Source organism: Gymnogyps californianus, chromosome 12 (assembly GCF_018139145.2).
Source record: "Gymnogyps californianus isolate 813 chromosome 12, ASM1813914v2, whole genome shotgun sequence".
NCBI classification, from domain to species: domain Eukaryota; kingdom Metazoa; phylum Chordata; class Aves; order Accipitriformes; family Cathartidae; genus Gymnogyps; species Gymnogyps californianus.
The window spans coordinates 23,357,662-23,376,185 of NC_059482.1; the positions used below are offsets into that span (position 1 = coordinate 23,357,662).

Sequence of the window (18,524 nt, forward strand, 5' to 3'; positions counted from 1 at the left end):
GCCGCGCCAGCGACCCTTGTACCAGTACATCAACTTCGACATGCCGGAGCTGATGCACTCATCAGCAGAAGATGAAGTCCCGGAGCTGGCACAGCCAAGCCAGGTCCCTGCAGCCCCCGGGAAGGCGACTGCTTCGCAGCTGGAGGGTGAGCTCCAACAAGGTTTACCCAGCTCCTGTATTCCCCAGGGAGCTAGCCTTGTCCTGCCAGCGACCAAATAAGCCCTGCTGGTCCCCGTATCTCATCCCCCCAGAAATGGAGGTTTTGCCCTTGCCTGTGCAGGTTTTGTCACCTTATCCTGTTTCTTCCGCCCTTGCCCCTAGCTTTGAGAAGCGGCTTGGATGTCTCTGGGTCACCATTTGCAGCAGCTCTGCCTTTAGGTTTTCTCTTGAAGCTCTGAGGTGGCCCAGCCAAACAGAGCAGGGCCCTTCCCCTTAGGACAGCACTCTTCAGTTGACTCCACAGCCTCCACGTTCCGGAGTTGTTTTCCAAGACTTGGTGGGACAAAGCCACGGCCAGCCTGAGCTGGAGCTGGTGACAGGTCGGCTCCAAGCAGGAGGTCAGGCTGGAGACCCAGAGCGGCCGTCCCACCCACGCTGCTGGGAGCCGGCATCCTGCTGGGGCAAATACTCAGCCTGTCTCCGAGGAGGTGGCTGGGCTGTTGATGCACTCGCTCCTCTTGCAGATACCTGGGCCAGCAGCGCTCCGGAGATCCCAGCGCCAGGAGTGGGTGACAAATCCATGCAGGTTGATATCGATAGGATGCTCAGATACGCAGCTCACCTGGTGCCACCGCTCTTTCCTCAGTATAAATAGCCACGCGGCTTTCTGCCTCCTGTTTGGCTACTACAGCCTGACCTGTGGGGTGGTGATCCTCACCTGGCCCATACAAACAGCTGTGGGTTTATTGTTTTTTTTTTCCTGGTTGCAGAGAACCTGATTTGCCTGAAAAAAAAAGAAAAAAAAAAAAAAAAGCAGCAATTTTTCATTATAAAATATACCTGCACGTCACTTGGCCTTAGGATGCATGTGCTGTCATTCCTTCCTCATGTGCAAAAAGCAGGAGCGGGGGGCCCAGCCTCGAGACCCGCTGCTGGAGATCACCCCGCGCAGGGGACGCAGGAGGGGACGGTGCGGCGCTGCCTTTCAGTCCGGCAGACAGCAGAGCGTGGCCCGGTCCCCCTCTGCGAGCAGCACTAACCGGCGGGTGTTTCCGCTACATCTGCGTCAGATGAACAGGGATCGCACGGGGGCATCTAGGCTTCACGACAGGGATCTGCCTCATCCAGAGGAGCGCTCCGTTGGCCACCATCTCACCCTGCCTGCGCAGGGCAGCTGGAGGCTGTAGCCAGCCTACGAGAAGCCCGTTTCACCGCTCTGCACACTCCTGCAAGTCAGGTCTCCTGCTCACCCAGGAGTCTTGGCGCCCTCCTTCCTTCACTGGGATCATCTGGAGGTGTTTTGTGCTTCCTCCTTCTCCTGTAGAAGGAGTCGTACTTTAGGATTTTCTGCCCCGTACAAACGTCCTGACAAAGGCACAAAGGAAGGTTCTCAGTTCAAGGAGCACAGCTTCAAAACAGATCCCAAACTGGCATGAAATAAGCCAGAGCTGTTCTGTCTGAACGAAAGCGGCGACTTCCAGGTGAGCTCAGGAGACATTATCTCACCTGCTTTCCATAGCACACAGACACCACAGGCATCGGCTGCTCAGAGCTATGGCAGGAACACCAGTCCTCTACCTGTAAAGGAAGGTTTGCAGAGCTGCAGCTTTCACTGCTCCGCCTGCTACAGCTGGGAACAGCGAATACATTTCAACCATTTGCTTTCTTCATCCAGCTCACGGCAGAGATGAGATTGTGCAGAGCACAGGAGCAGCCACGCTCCTGCCCTTTAAAACAGCACGTCAGTAGACTTGTTTCTGTCAAGAGTTTTAACGTGTTGAAAGTAAATACCGAAAGGTAAATACCCGATTTACACACTGAGCAAAGAAAGCAGTCCCGTCAGTACTGTGGGGATTTTGCTTCTTAGTTGGTGTCTTCCAGCAATTTCTACCATGAGTCAGGCAGAAAAACAAAGATCCTGTTAATCACAAAAGTTGACATGGCAAGTCCGAGATAGGCAAGAGGATCTCCACAACCAGCTACTCAACAGCTGTAGCCTGAGGGAAACAGCAAAGAGGTGGGAAATAGATCTTCTGGTGGGACTTCTTTCCCTTGGCGATAAATGGATGACACTTGCTAGGACAGCACGGAGCTATACAGGACAGCACAGAGCTATACAGGACAGCACAGAGCTATATTGTTAGATATCACAGAGCTTTTTCCACACCCAAGCTACCCAGCTGGCAGCAAAAGAGCACGGAAGTAGGGAAGGACTCAACAGGTACGGAGCCCCAGCTGTAAGTCTCCTGTTCACATTTATTAGGATGGTTTCAGCTTGACCAAATCAAACGCAAGCACACAGCTGCATAAAGAATGCCCTCAACAAACAAAACTTTTTATTTCTGTAGAAAACAAGATACTTTTCAGGAAGGACCAGCTTATGAAACAGCAGTTTGCATGTTAATATACATAAATACAGAGGGTTACAATTTAGTGGGAAATACATTAAAAAAAAGCTTTCAAGTACACAAAATAAATGTAGTAAAATTGGATTATCCCTTCCGCATGCCTGCCTCAGAGAGAAACATTTCTCAAACGGAATGAACTTCCACCCATCATCTGCTGACAGATCTCTCCACTGGACACAAGCCGCAGGAGGGCGTGAGGATGGGCAGGGCCAGAGGGTTAATATCCAGTGTTTGAGATTAAGAGCAGACTTACCCATGGCAGTTCAGTCCCCGTTCTCTCAACTATCAGGATGTGTGTAGTGTGACAATTACCCAGCCAGCACGTTAAGAGAGTTGCAAGAGGTAGGAAATACCTCCTTACTTCCATCTTCAGGTCCCCGGAAGGTTAATGCTGTACAACTTCATCACCCACGACACCGTGGAAATCCCGTGACCCTGGGAGGCATTTATGAAGAGTCACAGAAATGAGAACGTGGCCCCACAGTCACGGCACCGGTGCTGCCAGGCAGTAAACACAACGGACGGACATGGAGCTTATGGAAAAAAGCTGCTGGATGCAGGCAGCCTCTTGAGTAGAAGGAATAATGTCTACCGATATGGAAGAATAGCACAAATCATCACAGACTTCCTGAAGATCTTCCTGCCAAGACACCGCCAACAGAGAATTCATAGCATCATTTAAATAAAATACCAGTTCAAATGAATTTGAAAGACATTTGCCACATGCAGGAAGCCAAAAGGCTGATCCTTATGTTACAAACTTTACTCCGTTCCTTCTACTTTTTGTCCTACAGGAGTTTAGAGACCTGTTACATCACTAAACTCTTTCATAAAATTTTACAAACTGAGGAGTAAAACTTAATCAGTCTCCAAGAGAGAAGGAAAAGGCATCTGAACAACAGATACTCCCTGATCTTGCTCTATGTGCTCTCACGTTAAAATTGTTAAAATAAGCAACCTGTGCAACAGGGGTTGTGTCCCATTTCCAAGCCATGCAATGGCAGAGATCCCATGCTTCACTTCAGCTACTGCAAGTGCAAAGGGCAATTCAAGTTTTCCTACCAGTCTCCAAGGCAAAAATTAAACATTTGCAAAAAACGGAAACATTTAAAACTCTTTAAACAATTTAAATCGGAACAGTTTCTATCAGAACATGACACATTTTAAACGTTTAAAAAACCAAGGAACTCAGGTTATTAAATAAGAATCTACATATCTTAAAAACGGAGAGTTTTTTTACATTACAGCCGGAAGTGTTAATTATCCTATCTTCCAAAGCAGGAATGTTCATAAGTTATTTCTTTGCAGCGCCTCGCAGAGGTTTTGATTGGCGTCTGGTTCCTCGGTCATCACCTCCACAGCCTCCCACTCCCCTGACCTGCTGGATTTCTTGATGGCCTCTACTACACTTTGCATGTACAGACCATCTTCAAAAGAGGCTGCCATAGAGACAGGTTTATGATCCCATGTCCGACGGTCTTCCTGGTCTTGGAAAGACTGCCGCAGCGCTTGCACCATGTACACCATTCCTTTCAGGTAAAGCAGCGGGATGTCTTTAAACCCCTTATCCAAAAGGCCCTTGTTGACAGTCAGAGAGTCTGTAAACAGTAGTTCTTCTTGGAGCGCGGTGTTTTTCTGCCCATACAAGTCCGTCCCGCGAGCTACGAGACGACCGGCAGACCCAACAATCATGACTTCATGGATGAACGATCCAGGCATGTTGAAGTTGAGAGTCACAGTGCAGCAGACACCCTCGCTCATTAGCATCTGGAAAAAGCAGAAGTCATCGCTAGTGACGTGGCGGATCCCGCTTATAGCTGTGTTCTGCTTCACAAAAGTCTTGAGCAAACCGTGGACCTTCTCTGCTCTCCTGCTGATGAGGTGAGTTACGAGGTCGATAATGTAGGTTCCCATTGTATGCAGACCACCTCCTCCCATCAGCTCATCACAGATCCAGTTGTACTTGTGGCTGAGCAGGCTTCCCCCATAAACTCGTACGTCGCAGATCATCACGTTGCCCACATAGTGTTCTTCTATCAACTGCTTCATCTTCACAAAGGCGGGCAAGAAACGGAGAACATTGCCCACGATGCTCATCAGCTTGGGGTAATACCTGGCAGCCGTGACCATCCTGAAGGCATCCACAGAGGTAGCAGCTTTCTCACAGATCACGTTCTTCCCTATTCCTGCAGCACAAATGAAAGGAAAAAAAAAAAATACATAGCACACACGAGCAAAACAAGCTCAGATCCCCAAAGGTTGTCAAGAAGTGGGGTTTTTAAGAGTCAGGCTTTCCTGCTTCAGTTTCAAAGGCAAAGGTCTGGGAACTAAAATAGGAACGCCAAGTGCAGCAAGACTCAAAGCCGCTTCCAAGATGCTCCAGTTGCCGAGCTGACAAACTCCCACAGAGAGAAGCTCCAAATAAAGAGAGGATTTTTACATCATGAAAGATAAATGGCCAAATGGCAACACATGGCATCAAAACAAGACACAATTTGTGTGTTGTAGCTATAAAATTATTTGAATGTCTGTACAGCCAGAGGCAAAAAAAATGTCATGTACCCTGCAGGGAAGAGGTGAGTGAAGGGGAGATTTGATTTTCACTTTGGATTTCACCATCACTACGAATTTATTATTTTAAATAGATTAATAGAAATGGGACATACAAGATACTTAGTGGCCTGTGTACAGAATACAAGAATTAGAATAATGTTTTGGTAGGTGGATTGTTTTAAAAGCATCGCTAATGGGAAAGCAAAACATTTTGGTCTGCACAGCCTGCTTACTCGTACAATTAGACTGCAAAGGTGACTCTGAGTTACACAGATGAGAGCTGCACTCGCGAGCTGACCCACTGCGTTTTTATTCCTACTGATGCACTTTATCCTGTGCTCAGCCTGAATCAATGTGGGCAGTCAATAATTCTTTTTTTTTTTTTAAACTTTAAAGCAGAAATCAAGTAATACTTTAAAGCAGAAATCAAGCAAATAAAAAAGAGCATCCCACTACAAGCTTCAACCAAATTCCTACATTCGGTGCTCTGCTGGTATTCCCTCTTCCTCCCCCATCTTCACCCTTTTCTCATGACATGGCTTTACTTTTCCATATACATCTGTTCTGATAAAATACTTAGCTAAACATTTTTCAATCTAACAACCAGGGATGTACCTAGAAGCCTCCAGACATTAACTGGTGATGTCAGACCTGAAGGTCAGCCACAGTTTCTGCCCAAGATTTGCAGGAATCACCGCACATGGTGGCAGGCACCTCTCTGAAAGCTTCTCCTTACCCAGGAGCAGACCGAGCTCCCTAGTCAGAACAGCTTTTAATCGACTCCCCGATGAGAAGATACCAGCACAAGCGCTTCACTCGGTCTCTCGTAGGCGAGGGGAAGCCAGATCCCACGCTGCAGCTCCTGCTCTGAGCACTCCACCTCCTGGCTGCACCAAGCAAGCCTTTCAGGAACCGTCCAAGCGGGCCAGGGGCCAGCGAGCTGCCGCGGCACATCGCCGTGCCCAGCTCAGCCAGGGGACAACTACAGCCAGAGAAAACTCAGAACCTATATTTCTAACAGACACAAGCAAAATCCAGTCAGAAAATGACAAGACGACATTTTTTAGTGGTCTTGTCCAAAGAAATCCCCTAAATAGATGTGAGTCAACAGAAGCTTTAATGAACAAAGGGTAGGGGCAAACTCCCCAGGGACACCCTGGCTGCCCCTATGTCAGGGGTCATTTCCGACTCTCCCGCTCCCAATCCTGCTGCGGCGATGAGGCACAATGCTCTGTTCAATATCCTGCAGGGCTAGCTTGAGCATCTTGAGATGCTTCAGCGCCTGGTTTATCTGCCTTCTTGTTTAAATGGCACTTATCTCAAGCCAAATTGCAGTAAAATACAAGCAAAAAGAAAAAGGACCTTTGCAGCATCCTAAGCAGATTCGCAGTTCTCAAAGTTCGCAGAAAATAAAAGCAACTCTCGATCTGCGTACACACGGGGTACAGCTCTGCAGTCCGTGCTCTGCCGGTGCCGCTCTCCCCCTTGCACAAACCCACTGCCCTCCACCATGTATTTGGCGGTTCAGGAGCCGGCTCAGGGTACAAACCCAGCATGGAAACATTCCCTCGTCTTGGCTCTTTTTCTGGCAGGTTATTGCCCCGAGTTGGCTCTTCAAGGAGCCTGACAGCGTCCACACAAAAGCGTCTGGGTCCCTGCAGCGGGGGACGGAGAGCGGAGAGGGCCGAGGCAAAGGAGACCACCCCTGCCGCCCGGGGACAGCCGTTCCACGCTGGGTGGTTTATCACAGCGGGCTGCCCTTGTTCTGCCACCCACCCGCCCACCCTCATCCTTGTGTCAGCGCTGTGCTCTTTTTGCCAGCGTAGGCTGAGCCACTTGAGGAGCTAAAACTGACGGATGACTTTTTTTGGGATGGCAGTCAGCGCTGCGCACCGACGGCTCGGCACAGCCCACCGAGCGCTGCCGGAGTGCCAGGACGGAGACCTGAGTACACCATAACATCTCTGGGATAATCCTGCGGTTGCCCTCAGTGGGACATCCCCCGAGGTGTCCCCAGGCTCACAGAGATGGCCGTGCAGCAAGGACAAGGGCCGAGTCGGAGATGGCTATAAGGTCCCTTACCAACGTAATGGCCATGCCTTCTGTTTTCTGAGGCAGAGCAACTTACAACCCTCATCTTGTTGCTATTATTTTGATAATGAATAACCTGAACTTTGTACCATATTGTTTTCTTAAATCACTGCTGCAAAATTTTCTTTTGAGGTCCTCACCAGCTAGGAGACATGAGAGCCACTGCAGAGCTCTGGTGCTCCTCAGAGCCCTCTGTGAGCCAGTTCAGCTCACCAACTAAGCCCAGTTTAGGAAAGGAAGCTTCCTCTTTCCACGCAGGCGGGTTAAATCAGCTCACAGGTAGGGCTAAGCCCACAGAGGGGCTGCACACCTGGAAGGAAGGAGGTGGAACTGTGGAGTTGGGTTTCCCCACCTCAGAGGCAGCGAGCAAGGACAGCAGCAGCTCCACTGCCTGCGATGAAGCTCACTGCAGGCTGTCCTAACAACATGCCTCAGGGTCTTCTCTGTGCACACCTCGGAGCGAATCCTGTCTGCGGGGAGCACATCAGCTTCTGCAGACCATCACTCCACTAAAGTCCTCCTATTTCTGGCTATTCAACTGGCTGTTGCAGTAAGAGGGAGGGAAAAAGAGAATAAAAGGTCACCATTGCCAGGAGTCCTTAAACAAACCACCTACTCCCATGCTCAGGGGCAAGAGTACCTGCTAGATTCCAAGAATTTTCAAACCAATTCCTGATTTAGTAAACAAACTAAACATTTAAACACAAGTCTTTTGACTCTCATTAATGTAATACAGCCAAATCATGGCTTCATCAATGAAATACTGAATTTAAAGTGTGTTCACATCCTATGGAAACAATCAAAAAACAACAGGCAAGCCGAGACTTATTGGACAGCAAAATAGACTTATTTTCTCCTAAAGGAATCTTACGTCTCTAGTCAGATCCACACTGTCCATCAGCACTGAGGCACTGGCTTCCCCTGCAGCTGCTTAGCCACGCCACATCCAAAAATTGCCATACGTGAAGTATTTTACAGCCCTGGTTAATAAAATGCAAGCACAGAAAACTTGCTGCTTTCTCATGCTACCTGGTGGATGCTGCCCAGAGCCATCACGGGTGCTGGGGAGGGACACAGGCCCCAGCAATTGCCAGGACCCCCCAGCCCGCTCCTTCCTCCTGGTAGGGAGGGTGCCAGCGTGGGCAGGAGGAAGGGGAAGGGACCCCGCAGCCTGGTGGGGCCTTGGGAGGGGGAGCGTGCATGAAAAGATGGGAGAAGTGCACCCCAAACCTTAAAGAGTCGGCCCTCTCCGCAGTCAACGTGCGTGTGAGCCAGGGTCTCCTCTTTGCCTCAGGCCGGGTGCATACCAGCAGGCCACGAGAAGGACACTGAGACCACCTGGCCCACCGCTCCATCAAGGAGGTCCTGCGTGTCCCGGGGGAGCCTGCTGAGCAGCCTGGAATAGGAGGTAGCTCTCCAGGGCTCCTGACGGGGAGAGGTCCTGCCATCCTGTGTCCAGGTGGGACACGGAGGCGAGGAAACGCAACAAGCAGGGGCACCCGTGCACAGAGGTGTCCTTGCGGCGCAGTCAGGAGGGGACCGACCACGTGCCACGCAGCCTGCCCAGGCAGTGCGAGGAGCGGGTTGGGCTGGGACGACATTCTCACCGTGACAGCTACCACTTCACCTCTTTGGTTGTTTCTTTGCCTGGCTATCATAGCCACAGCTGCCCATCCAACACTTTCCATAAACAGCCAAAGTCCCCAGCCTTGCCTCTCTCTGCACAAGTTATAACGTTGACTCAAACTACTACATCTATTTATCTCATGTAAATACGTCCATTGAACTGAAGCCCCAGTTCTTTACTCCCCTGAATAACGTCAGATACCCGAGGTTGCACCTAGGAAGATGTACAGCTGGCTGCTGTTGAAGCGCACCAGACCATTCCTTTGTCCACCATAAGAAGTTGGGAGTGTCTGAGAAGTCTTCCAAATAACTGGCTCTTTCAGCCGTACTTGCTTTGGGAGCCTCCCAATGAATGAATGCTCATTCCAAAACACGCTCCTTTATTTCATTTCTTGTTTGCCTACGGTTTGAAAAGACCTCCGTGCTACTTGTTACAGAGACGGGAAGCACAATATGCAAAAAGCACTCACAGCATGCCTGTTCATCCTGTTTCAAGAACAGGAAATCTGGATTTGTCACAACACAAAGCAGTGATAGAGCCCTTTCCGACTCCTTCCTTCATAATTAACATATATGTGCTATAATTTGTAGGGACTCCACACAAAATCAGGGGGTCAAACAATCTATGTTGCAAAGATGTCTTAAACGACGTAGTCAACCAGTATAAACCAAGAGAGTCAAGTAAAAGGTTCCTCTGTAGCCACTCCACAAACCGTCCGTTTGACGGCTGGGCTCAGTACGCGCAGCAGCATTATCTTTAGCATCCTGAAGAAATTTTACTCTGAGGACTTCTCATGTTCTGCCTCCCTGAACTTTGCCTCACGCACAAACATCCCGTGTTTTACATTCCACTCCAGCCGGTAACTCTGCTCTGTGCTCACCTAATGCAAAGGTGGATGCATTTTAACTGTGGGACATGAACCACAACACAGACATTTTGTGAAATTAATTTAGTTCCTCTGAGATCAAAAGCAGCACAAATTTTAGGATAGCTTCTTGCTTTGCCTGTTGTGGAGATAAACCATAAGATTACACTGATTTTAATTTGAATTATCCTCTGGGCTTTGATCTGTTCTGTCTGGTTCATGAACTCAGTCCAGTGTTAGTGCTTTGTCCCCGTCATGCCAAGGTTGTACCTAGGCTTGTTTATGGATGTTTGTCAATAAGAAACTTATGCAAGCAACGTGCACCGCCTGGAAAAACTGGGTCTCTCTCTCCTCTCTGCCAGAAATAAAAATGTAAGGACATTTTAAAATTAAAAAAAAAGAAAATATTTTAAAAGTATACAAATAAGTAATAAAAGCGTAAGCACTTCAAAACAAATAAACAAACAAACCCCAACAAAACAAAACACACAAGACTATTATCACTGCACCACATCTGATCTTTCCTAAAGCCCAGTCTCTCAGCTAGTAAACACCAATCTATTATATACAATTCACAGCCAATAATTCTCCAATTATAAACATCCCTGTATCAATCTGAACTTTCAGAGAAAATGTACTTGCCATCTTTGGCCCTACCCTGATTTTGTGTTCCTTCAGAATGCTCAATCACAGCAAGCCATCCAACACTGGCTTAAAATATGTCACGACATACTTGGTAGGGGATCTATAAATACCATTGCAACAAACCTAGAAAGCTGAAAGATAAGGTCAGCATCATATTGGGCCTGAGATGCCTGCATCAGTTTGCAGACCAGAACATTTCACGACAGAAGTGAAGAATAAACTACCCTTTACTACTTCATCCATTCATTTCCCTAGCTTTTTCAGCTTTCCACTTAGCTGTACTTGCAGTCAAGCATACATATCACCTCTGTGCTTCTGCACCCGCTTTATCCGCCTTTCCTCCTCTGGATAATGCCATCTTACGGGTTCTCAGCCTTCAAAGAATGAATCTCAATCCATTTTAGTTAACAATTCACCAGAGAGGGTTCAATCCTCTCCTTTTAGCCCGCTTGATCAAGAGCCATGAGAACTAGTGAAACGCTTATTACCTAACAACTGTTTAAAAGAACTTTTAGCATATTTAAAGAGATAAATTCTAACTTACAGTTCAAATATTCAAAAATCAGAGTACCTTAAATTCAAAGGACAGTACTCTAACAAGGTAAGCAAACAAATCTAACAATGTAAAGAAGAAAAAGAGAAAAATAAAAGCCTGAAATCTCTCTCTGCATATCTAAGTGGCATTGCAAGTATTTGTGCAGGGAGCTGTTTACTTCCCAAACCAATTACTGTAGAGCAAAGAGGCTAAGAACAACAAACCACCCTGGCTCACATGGTTTGAGATATTACCCATCCTAAAATTAACTCATGTGGCTCTCCTGTAAACACAGTAAAAATATCACGCTTGTTATTTACAGAATTACACGCAAACTCACGCCCACGCTGTACTACGTGAGAGAACATTAACACTACAAAGTCACATGCTGGAGAATTAAGAAATGTCAGGATGCCCGGGCAGTTGGCTCCCACCTCCCTGCCCAACCAGTCTGGGTGTCGTCCCTTCTCTCCCAGCCACCTTCTCCCAGCCCATCTTGCTGGATTCCTCCTGCTGTCCCCAGCATCTGCCCTCCTGCTGTCCCCAGCATCTGCCCTCCTGCATCAGGTGGAAGGATTCCTCCAGCAAGGCTGCACCCAGGACCATACCAGCCTGCTACGGACGTGGATGTCCACAGAGAGCTCCAGGTGGTGGCCAGGGTGACAGCACGCTGGCTGAAAACAGCACCTGCAGAGAATTTAGGTCCTAACTCACAAGATTCTACTGAGTGCATGCAAACATTTTTTCAAAGGCTTTTAACTTTCAAGTCGGGTTTTATTTGTGGGGAAAACAGAGAGCAGAGCTGAACAACCCCCCCACCCCAGGCAAATCTCGGTTTCCTATTGCAGAACGTGGGAAGATTTGAAATTAATTAAGCAATTGAAGTTGCTTGGGGGGGGTGGGGGGTGGTGTCGTTTTGTTTTGTTTTTTTAAATGGGCATAAAAACATTTTACTCCCTCATCATCACCACCTCTGAAACAGCCCATTTTTATTAAAACCTCCCCACCATAAGTTCAGTATGAAGAAGACGAGATATTTTAGCCCAATTGGTTCAAGACTTGCAAAGCTATAAGCAATTATAAACAGTATTTTTACAAAAAATTCTAGGTAACCTTTCTCGCAGATGGCGCTACCAATTCCACACAAAACCTTTAGCACTGCATTTGCACATTGGTGCAACCAGAACTGCGCGGGGGTAACAGCTTCAAATTTCAATCTGCCAACGAGCTACCGATTTTTGGTCCAACTCCAAAGAGAAAAAGGTACCTAGAGCCTTCACAGCAATTTGCCGAGTTAGTGGTGGAGGGATATTGATGCAAACCAAATCCACGTCCTGGTGCAGCAAGACATCGTCAGTCCGACTCGTGTAGAAGGAGATGTTCATTTCCTCTGCCAGCTGTTTGGCTTCCTCTTCGGTCTTCCCCCAAAGCGCTTCAATGGAGAAGCCTTCTGCTCTCAGCAAGGGTACCAGTACCCGGGCGGTGCTGCCAGTTCCAAACACACCCACTCCAGGAAGCATTTTCATTCTGCATTCATTCAAGCATCAGGGTCTACACGTAGGCCTTCGATAAAATGTTCGCCTCCTCAGCTTTCCGTTCCATCCACAGTTCCTAAAACGTGAAAAGTTACAAGTCAGTATCAACAAAAGGCATATTCTGATATCAAACGCACCTAGCCTGAATGCTAGCTTCTATCCTTCATACGGCATTCAAAATTTTCAAAGATCCTAATGAAAAAAACAAAACTCCCAAAACTTGCAATCCGTAGAGAAACAGTATTAAGGGACAAGTCTAACAATCCTATTGCAGAAGAATGGTAAGAAAGCAGCTTGACAAAGTCACGAGCAACTCATGAGCTTCAAAACTCAGGACGCACGTACAGAAACACACACGAGCACCCCGGGACAAACCAGAGATGGTGAGGCACAAACCGGGAGCGACAGGAAGCACAGAGAGTCTATCGCACCGGCAGTAAAAGCAGTGCTGCTGTAGTTGTCATGACGTAAGTCTCTAGATGAGATAAAGGTTTGTGAGATGAGGTAATATCTTTTATTAGACCGACGGATATAGTTGGAAATAATAGGCAAGCTTTCGGGCACATAAATCTTTCTTCCAAATGAAATACACAAACTGAAAACAACTACTTGCAGCTTAACAATTTTATGGCAAATAGTTAAGCCACTCCAGAGAACATCTAGAAAATATGTCCTGTGGGGAAAGGCTGGATTCCCTGAGCTTGTTTAGCCTGGGGAGGAGAAGGCTACAAGGAGAGAGAATGTCAGTGTTTAAATACAGAGAAAACTGCTTTCAGAAAGGAAAAGGGCGCTCCTCTATGTCCATTGTGGGTAGTTAGGAGTTTTACTTAACTCAGGCCAGTTAAAAATAGCTCCTTCTGCCCACGCCATTTAATCTCCAAGAATGCAGGGTTTTGCACAGAATTATTATATTCCCTACACACCAATATTTGGTTAAGTCACACTTCTTTTGTTCTTTCAAGTATTTCCTGGTAAATTAATCCCTTCAGACCCCTACTTGCCAGTTGGTCTTAGAACTGCTTCTGGCCACAACCGGCTGAACTGCCTTTAGCATTCGCTTTAGCGCTAACTTCGAGGAGAGATGTCAGAAGTCTCCTCAATCTGTGACACCGCAGCAACCTACGATCTGGCTTTTGTTCTGTGCCTTTCTGAATTCTTATCTACTACACCCACTGTTGACCTTTTCTGACTGATTTTTTTTAAGAAAGAAAAAGTTTTCTTAATTTTATAAACATGACAAATTAAGTTTTCTTTAGAAGCTTATAATGAAAAGGCAAAGGCCGTGTTTAAAAAGAGAACTGGTACCAACAGCAGATCAACACCTTTGGATAAAATCCCCACAAGCGACAAGAATCACGATCTGTTTTGGAAAGAGGTTACTCATCTCCCCATCCTAAAATACTCGTGCTAAGTTACAACGTGTGAAAGCAAATCCTGACAGAGCACCGGGAAGTATCAGCTCGCAAGTCAAACTACCCACAGTGCACACGCTTTGTACGCGATCAGCATTTTGTTAGTCTGGGGGGTGCCTACACTGACCAGCATGACAAAACTGCAACCCCGACTGAATTTCTAGGTATTTCTGTAGTATAGGCACTGAACTAGGAAACAGGAACAGCAGCACTTGCGAATATTTATTTTGCATAACACAAATGTTTACAGATGCTACAAAACACCTTATGAAATATTTACTGAATTAATTCAGTATGGTTTTCCCTTATTCTGTGTAATGTTAGGTTTGCAGTGATACAGTCATTGCCTTTCTTTATAAAGATGAACAACGTTCATTCGAAGTTGAATTAACTCTTTTCTATCCGACATTTAGCAGAACGCTCAAATAAGGACGGTATCAAAAGGATCTTGAAAATATTTACTATTCTACATAAAAGGGTAATTTACTGGCAGGAAGGATGGCTTGTATTCAGGCTTGTTTTCTATAAATGATACAAACAAAAATAAAATCTTGCAACTGGATGGAGAGTAAGTATAACTGTTGAAGTCCCCACACATCTATATTTGGCAGTTTGCAGGCTGGAAGAAGAAAAAATGCTTGCAGTAAAAAGTGCATCACCTTCTTTTGAATAGACACAAACTAAGCAAGGTGGAATAGAGACAAGGTGAGTGTGTGCCTGCTTGCACCAGATTGCACAGACATGCTCAACAATGTCAAAATTACACAACATGACAACAGTTTAGAACAGGCTGAATCCTTTGAAAATGCTATCAAGAGCACACTGTAGCATAACATGCGCAACAGGAGGCTCCTGCTACTCAGATAAGCTGATGTCTGTAACGCTCGCTCATTTTAAGTTTTACTTTTTTCTGTTTCCCACCCAACTGCCTTTTAAAAATCTCAGTCAGGTGGAATTCATTTTAAACTCACTGCCAAAACATAACGTGCCGGTGCGTCAGCGTCACCAGCAGCTATCGGCACGAACCCACAAAAGCTAGCGATTTACTACCATGGAGACCAACTCCTGATGATAGAAGAACTTAAGGACACCAGCTCACCACTAGTACCACAACAAATCAAGCATTGGCCGACCCAGCCTCAGCAACGACTTCTGGCAAGGCAGTCACGCTCTCCGGGTATGAAGATGTGGCTTGCACAGTTACAGGGCCCAGAAGGGCTTGAGACCCCCCAAATACTGCAGCCAGCAGGCTCTGCACAGAGTGGCACTGACCCGAGGGCATGCTTCGCTTCGCTTCCCTCACCTGAGAGCCACCCGCAGCCTCTTATTCCCTCTCCAGTCTTTCGCCAACTGGGAAGTCCTGGTTTGTCAGGACAGTCACAGTGGGATGGATGTGGATGCTGAAGGGCAGCGAAAACACAGTCCTCGCACAGGGCAAGTGTCACAGAGCGTACGCGGTGCAGGCAGAACTAAAGTAAATGCTGAAAGAGCTGTAACGGGAGGTTCAACAAGAGCTTTTGAAAAGGGGTACATATTGGTACCCCACCCCCCTGCACAGACACCTTGCAGACACACTCAAGCGCCGGCAGATGAGACATTCCAGCCTAGGCCACCCTGGGGAAGCAATCTAAAAACCCACTGTATCAGAATGAGGCCAGAGCTGAGGAGCGAGGCACCTGTAATTAACAGTCTCCTAAGAGTGAACAGAGACCCCAAAAGAACAGCACTGGGCCACCGCAAAAGTCCCCAGAGCACCGTTCTCTGGAGCTCTACGTGCATTTCTGACGCTCCTCTTCTAAGGGGGGGGAAAAAAAGCAGAACTGGAAATGATGCAGACAAAGGTGATCAAAAGCATACAACATCTTCTACATAAGTATGACCTAAGCAAGCAGAGATTCCTCAGTCTGGAAAAGACGCGACTGAGAGGGATGTCACAGAAGGTAGTGAAGTCATGAGTGGCTCAGGATGGAGAAAGACCAATTTTTCACTGTTTCTCCCAATGCAAGAACAAATCAAATGGAGCTCAGAGAAGGCAGGATCAAAACAATCTAAAGGAGGCGGTTTCTCACACCAAACTTTGGTAAGCTGTGAAATGCCTTGCCACAGGATACTGTGGACATTGGCCATTTACACGGAGTCAAAAGGGAGACTAGACAATTTCAAGGAATCCACTAAGGGTTACATCTAGCACAAGTAGCTGAGCTGAAAACTAGTGAAAACTACCTTCAGCAGGGCACGGAAATGGCTCTGAGAAAGAAACGCCTGGAATTGCAGCCAACACCAGCTTAGAATTAGGTACAATGTCTACATATTTACTCTAGGACCCAGCGAGTCTAAAATCTTCAGACAAGTCTCACTGAACTAGTTACACAAATCATGAAAAGCCTTTTACAAGCCAATCTTTCAGAAAAGGAAAACCCTCATGCATTGCTATCTCCCATGATCAAACACTGGAATGAACACTTTTCTGAGGACCCTCCCACGGAAACGCCAAAAGACAGGGCTTTTATCTGGAAGTGAAAACCGGATTGAAGCAGGTATCTCGCACGGCAGGAGATACAAATCAATCTCCTTTTTAGACAGATGAAATAATCAATGCCTGCAACGTCATTCTGAACTTAAATTTTCAAACAGAAGCACTTAAAGCTCTTTAATCTTGTTCCTAGCTGCCATTCTTTTTTGTGGCCACAAAACATTTCCATTCTTGCTGAATTTCACAGTGAGTTTGAAGTCCCATCCTACAGCCACAGCAAGGAGCTGTTTGACTCTTTCGGTACGCATAGCAACAAGCCCTTATGTGACCCAATGCAAAGAAAAGCCTGACGATTCCTACAGGATCCAATTCAATTCCACACTGAAGCAGTCAGGGAGTTCAGAAGGCAGAAGTCTCAAAACTAAACGGCACAGTCAAGGACTACAGCACGCAGAAACCATTGTGGACCATTACAGATGGCCAAAGGTAGTAAAAGAATAACAGCCTGTGTCCAGAAAGATGCTGGTCAGGGTAACACTGGCTCTAGAAAAGGAGAAAGCAATTCACGCTTCTCCAACTCATCCTAAAAAGTTCCATTTTGGTTCCAAGGAAGGTGAGGCACGTGGTGGAGGAGCACACCAGCAACAGGGGCACTGGTTTCATCCAGTCAGTCACTGCTGTTGAGTTTGCGAAGAAAGCAAAGACAAGTAACAAGGGCTGTACAAGTAATAAAGTTGTTACTGGTTGTGACATCCTCATGGATCTTAAGATTGCATGAGAATCTTTGACCAATCTACACAGGAACGACTCAGATTTTCACTCTGCAGCAGGGGTCTTACGCGTGTGACGTTAATGCACTGCAGAGACCTCCTGTGAAAAGAGATGCTGCCTCAGAACTGTCAGTTCTGCAAGGATCCCAGCAGAGGTGACAGAAATGCTGGCAGAGACTGCGGGCATCACTCTGGAAGCCAGCAAGGTCTCTGCAGGAACAGAGCGGGGGGAACTTCACTGGACCACCCCGAGAAGCTGGAGGTCACCTCACACGTGAAGTCACTTCTTCCTGTCAAACTGTTCATCCAGCCTTCTGGCACACATATACCTGAAGCTCTGTATGTAACGGTTCACATGCACACGGTTCACGTGTTGATGTCAAACAGGCGGACGTCCTTTCTTTACTAAACATGCTTTTAATTCAGTGCAAGGAGGTTGCGCGATAACCCACGAGTCCAAAGCCTCGAGCAACTCCCACCACACCTGAAGACAATGCCGGCGCAGCGCTCTGTCCTTCCTGGTCCGGATGCACAACAGCAAAGGCCCCGTTTCTGGCACACCGCTTCCCGCAGGTACCGCCCGAGGTCAAAGGCGGCGGTGAGGACCACGCCAGAGACAGCAGCAGCTGGAAAATCGTGGAAACCAAAACGGCCCTCACGCTACCACTGCGCTGCGAGGCTCGGGGCAGGGCCACGGCAGCCCCGGGGATGCCTCAGGCGCGGCCCGCGGTGCTCTCTGCTCACCGGGGGTGCAGGGCTTGGGCAGCTGCTCTTTGTGTGTGGGTCCCTCGCGGGGCTGGACCGGGCAGGCCCCACCTCACCTCACCGGACCGGGCAGGCCTCCACCTTACCTCAGGGGGCCGCACCGGGCAGGCCCCCCCCTCACCTCACCTCACCTCACCTCACCTCACCTCACTCCAGACACCGGCCCACACGGAGGAAGTCCCGCCGAGACCCCCCCGGGCCCCTCCCTCGGACAGGTCCGCGCCCCCCTCGCCGCCAAGCGGCCCCGGGCCGGGGCAGGGGGGTCCGGGGGGGGGTTCCCCGAGCCGCCCTTACCTGCCGCCGGCCGGCGGAGGGGGCTGCCGGCGCCGCCCCGCCTCGCCCCCCGCGCATCCTCCCGCCGGGCGCGCTCCCGCCGCGGACCGCTCGCTCGCTCCCGCCGCGGCGCGCGGCGACGCCCTGCCCGGCCCGCGCAGGCGCGGCAGCCCCGCCCCTTCGCCGGGCAGCGGCTCTGAAAATGGCGGCGCCCGGGGCGGCTTCCCCCGCCGCGTGGTGGGCGGCCTATCCCTCGGCCGGACAGGGGCGGGAGGGGCGGGCCTTCGGCCGACGGACAGCGCCGGCAGCCAGCAGGAGGTCGGCGCGGCGCCTCGTCATCGCCTTGGTGAGCTCCCTCCGAACCTCTCCTAGGAGGGATGCTGCGGTCCCTCCCGCATCGCTCCGCGCTGGG

At 48.5% G+C, this 18,524-nt stretch overlaps 1 protein-coding gene across 2 annotated transcripts; it reads right to left on the reverse strand.

Annotated features, from left to right (window-relative positions):
- Positions 1–2,474: 2,474 nt before the first annotated feature.
- Positions 2,475–18,184, reverse strand: GFOD2 (glucose-fructose oxidoreductase domain containing 2). Of its 2 annotated transcripts, none has more exons than XM_050903987.1 (3): positions 18,134–18,184; positions 12,152–12,495; positions 2,475–4,754 (listed from the first exon to the last, which is right to left on the reverse strand). In XM_050903987.1, the coding sequence occupies exons 2-3, from the start codon at positions 12,408–12,410 to the stop codon at positions 3,856–3,858; spliced, it is 1,158 nt and encodes a 385-aa protein (XP_050759944.1). In that variant the 5' UTR covers positions 12,411–12,495; positions 18,134–18,184; the 3' UTR covers positions 2,475–3,855. The 2 variants fall into 2 exon arrangements, with proteins under 2 accessions (XP_050759944.1, XP_050759946.1); XM_050903989.1 differs by lacking the exon at positions 18,134–18,184 and adding an exon at positions 17,819–17,880.
- Positions 18,185–18,524: the final 340 nt, after the last annotated feature.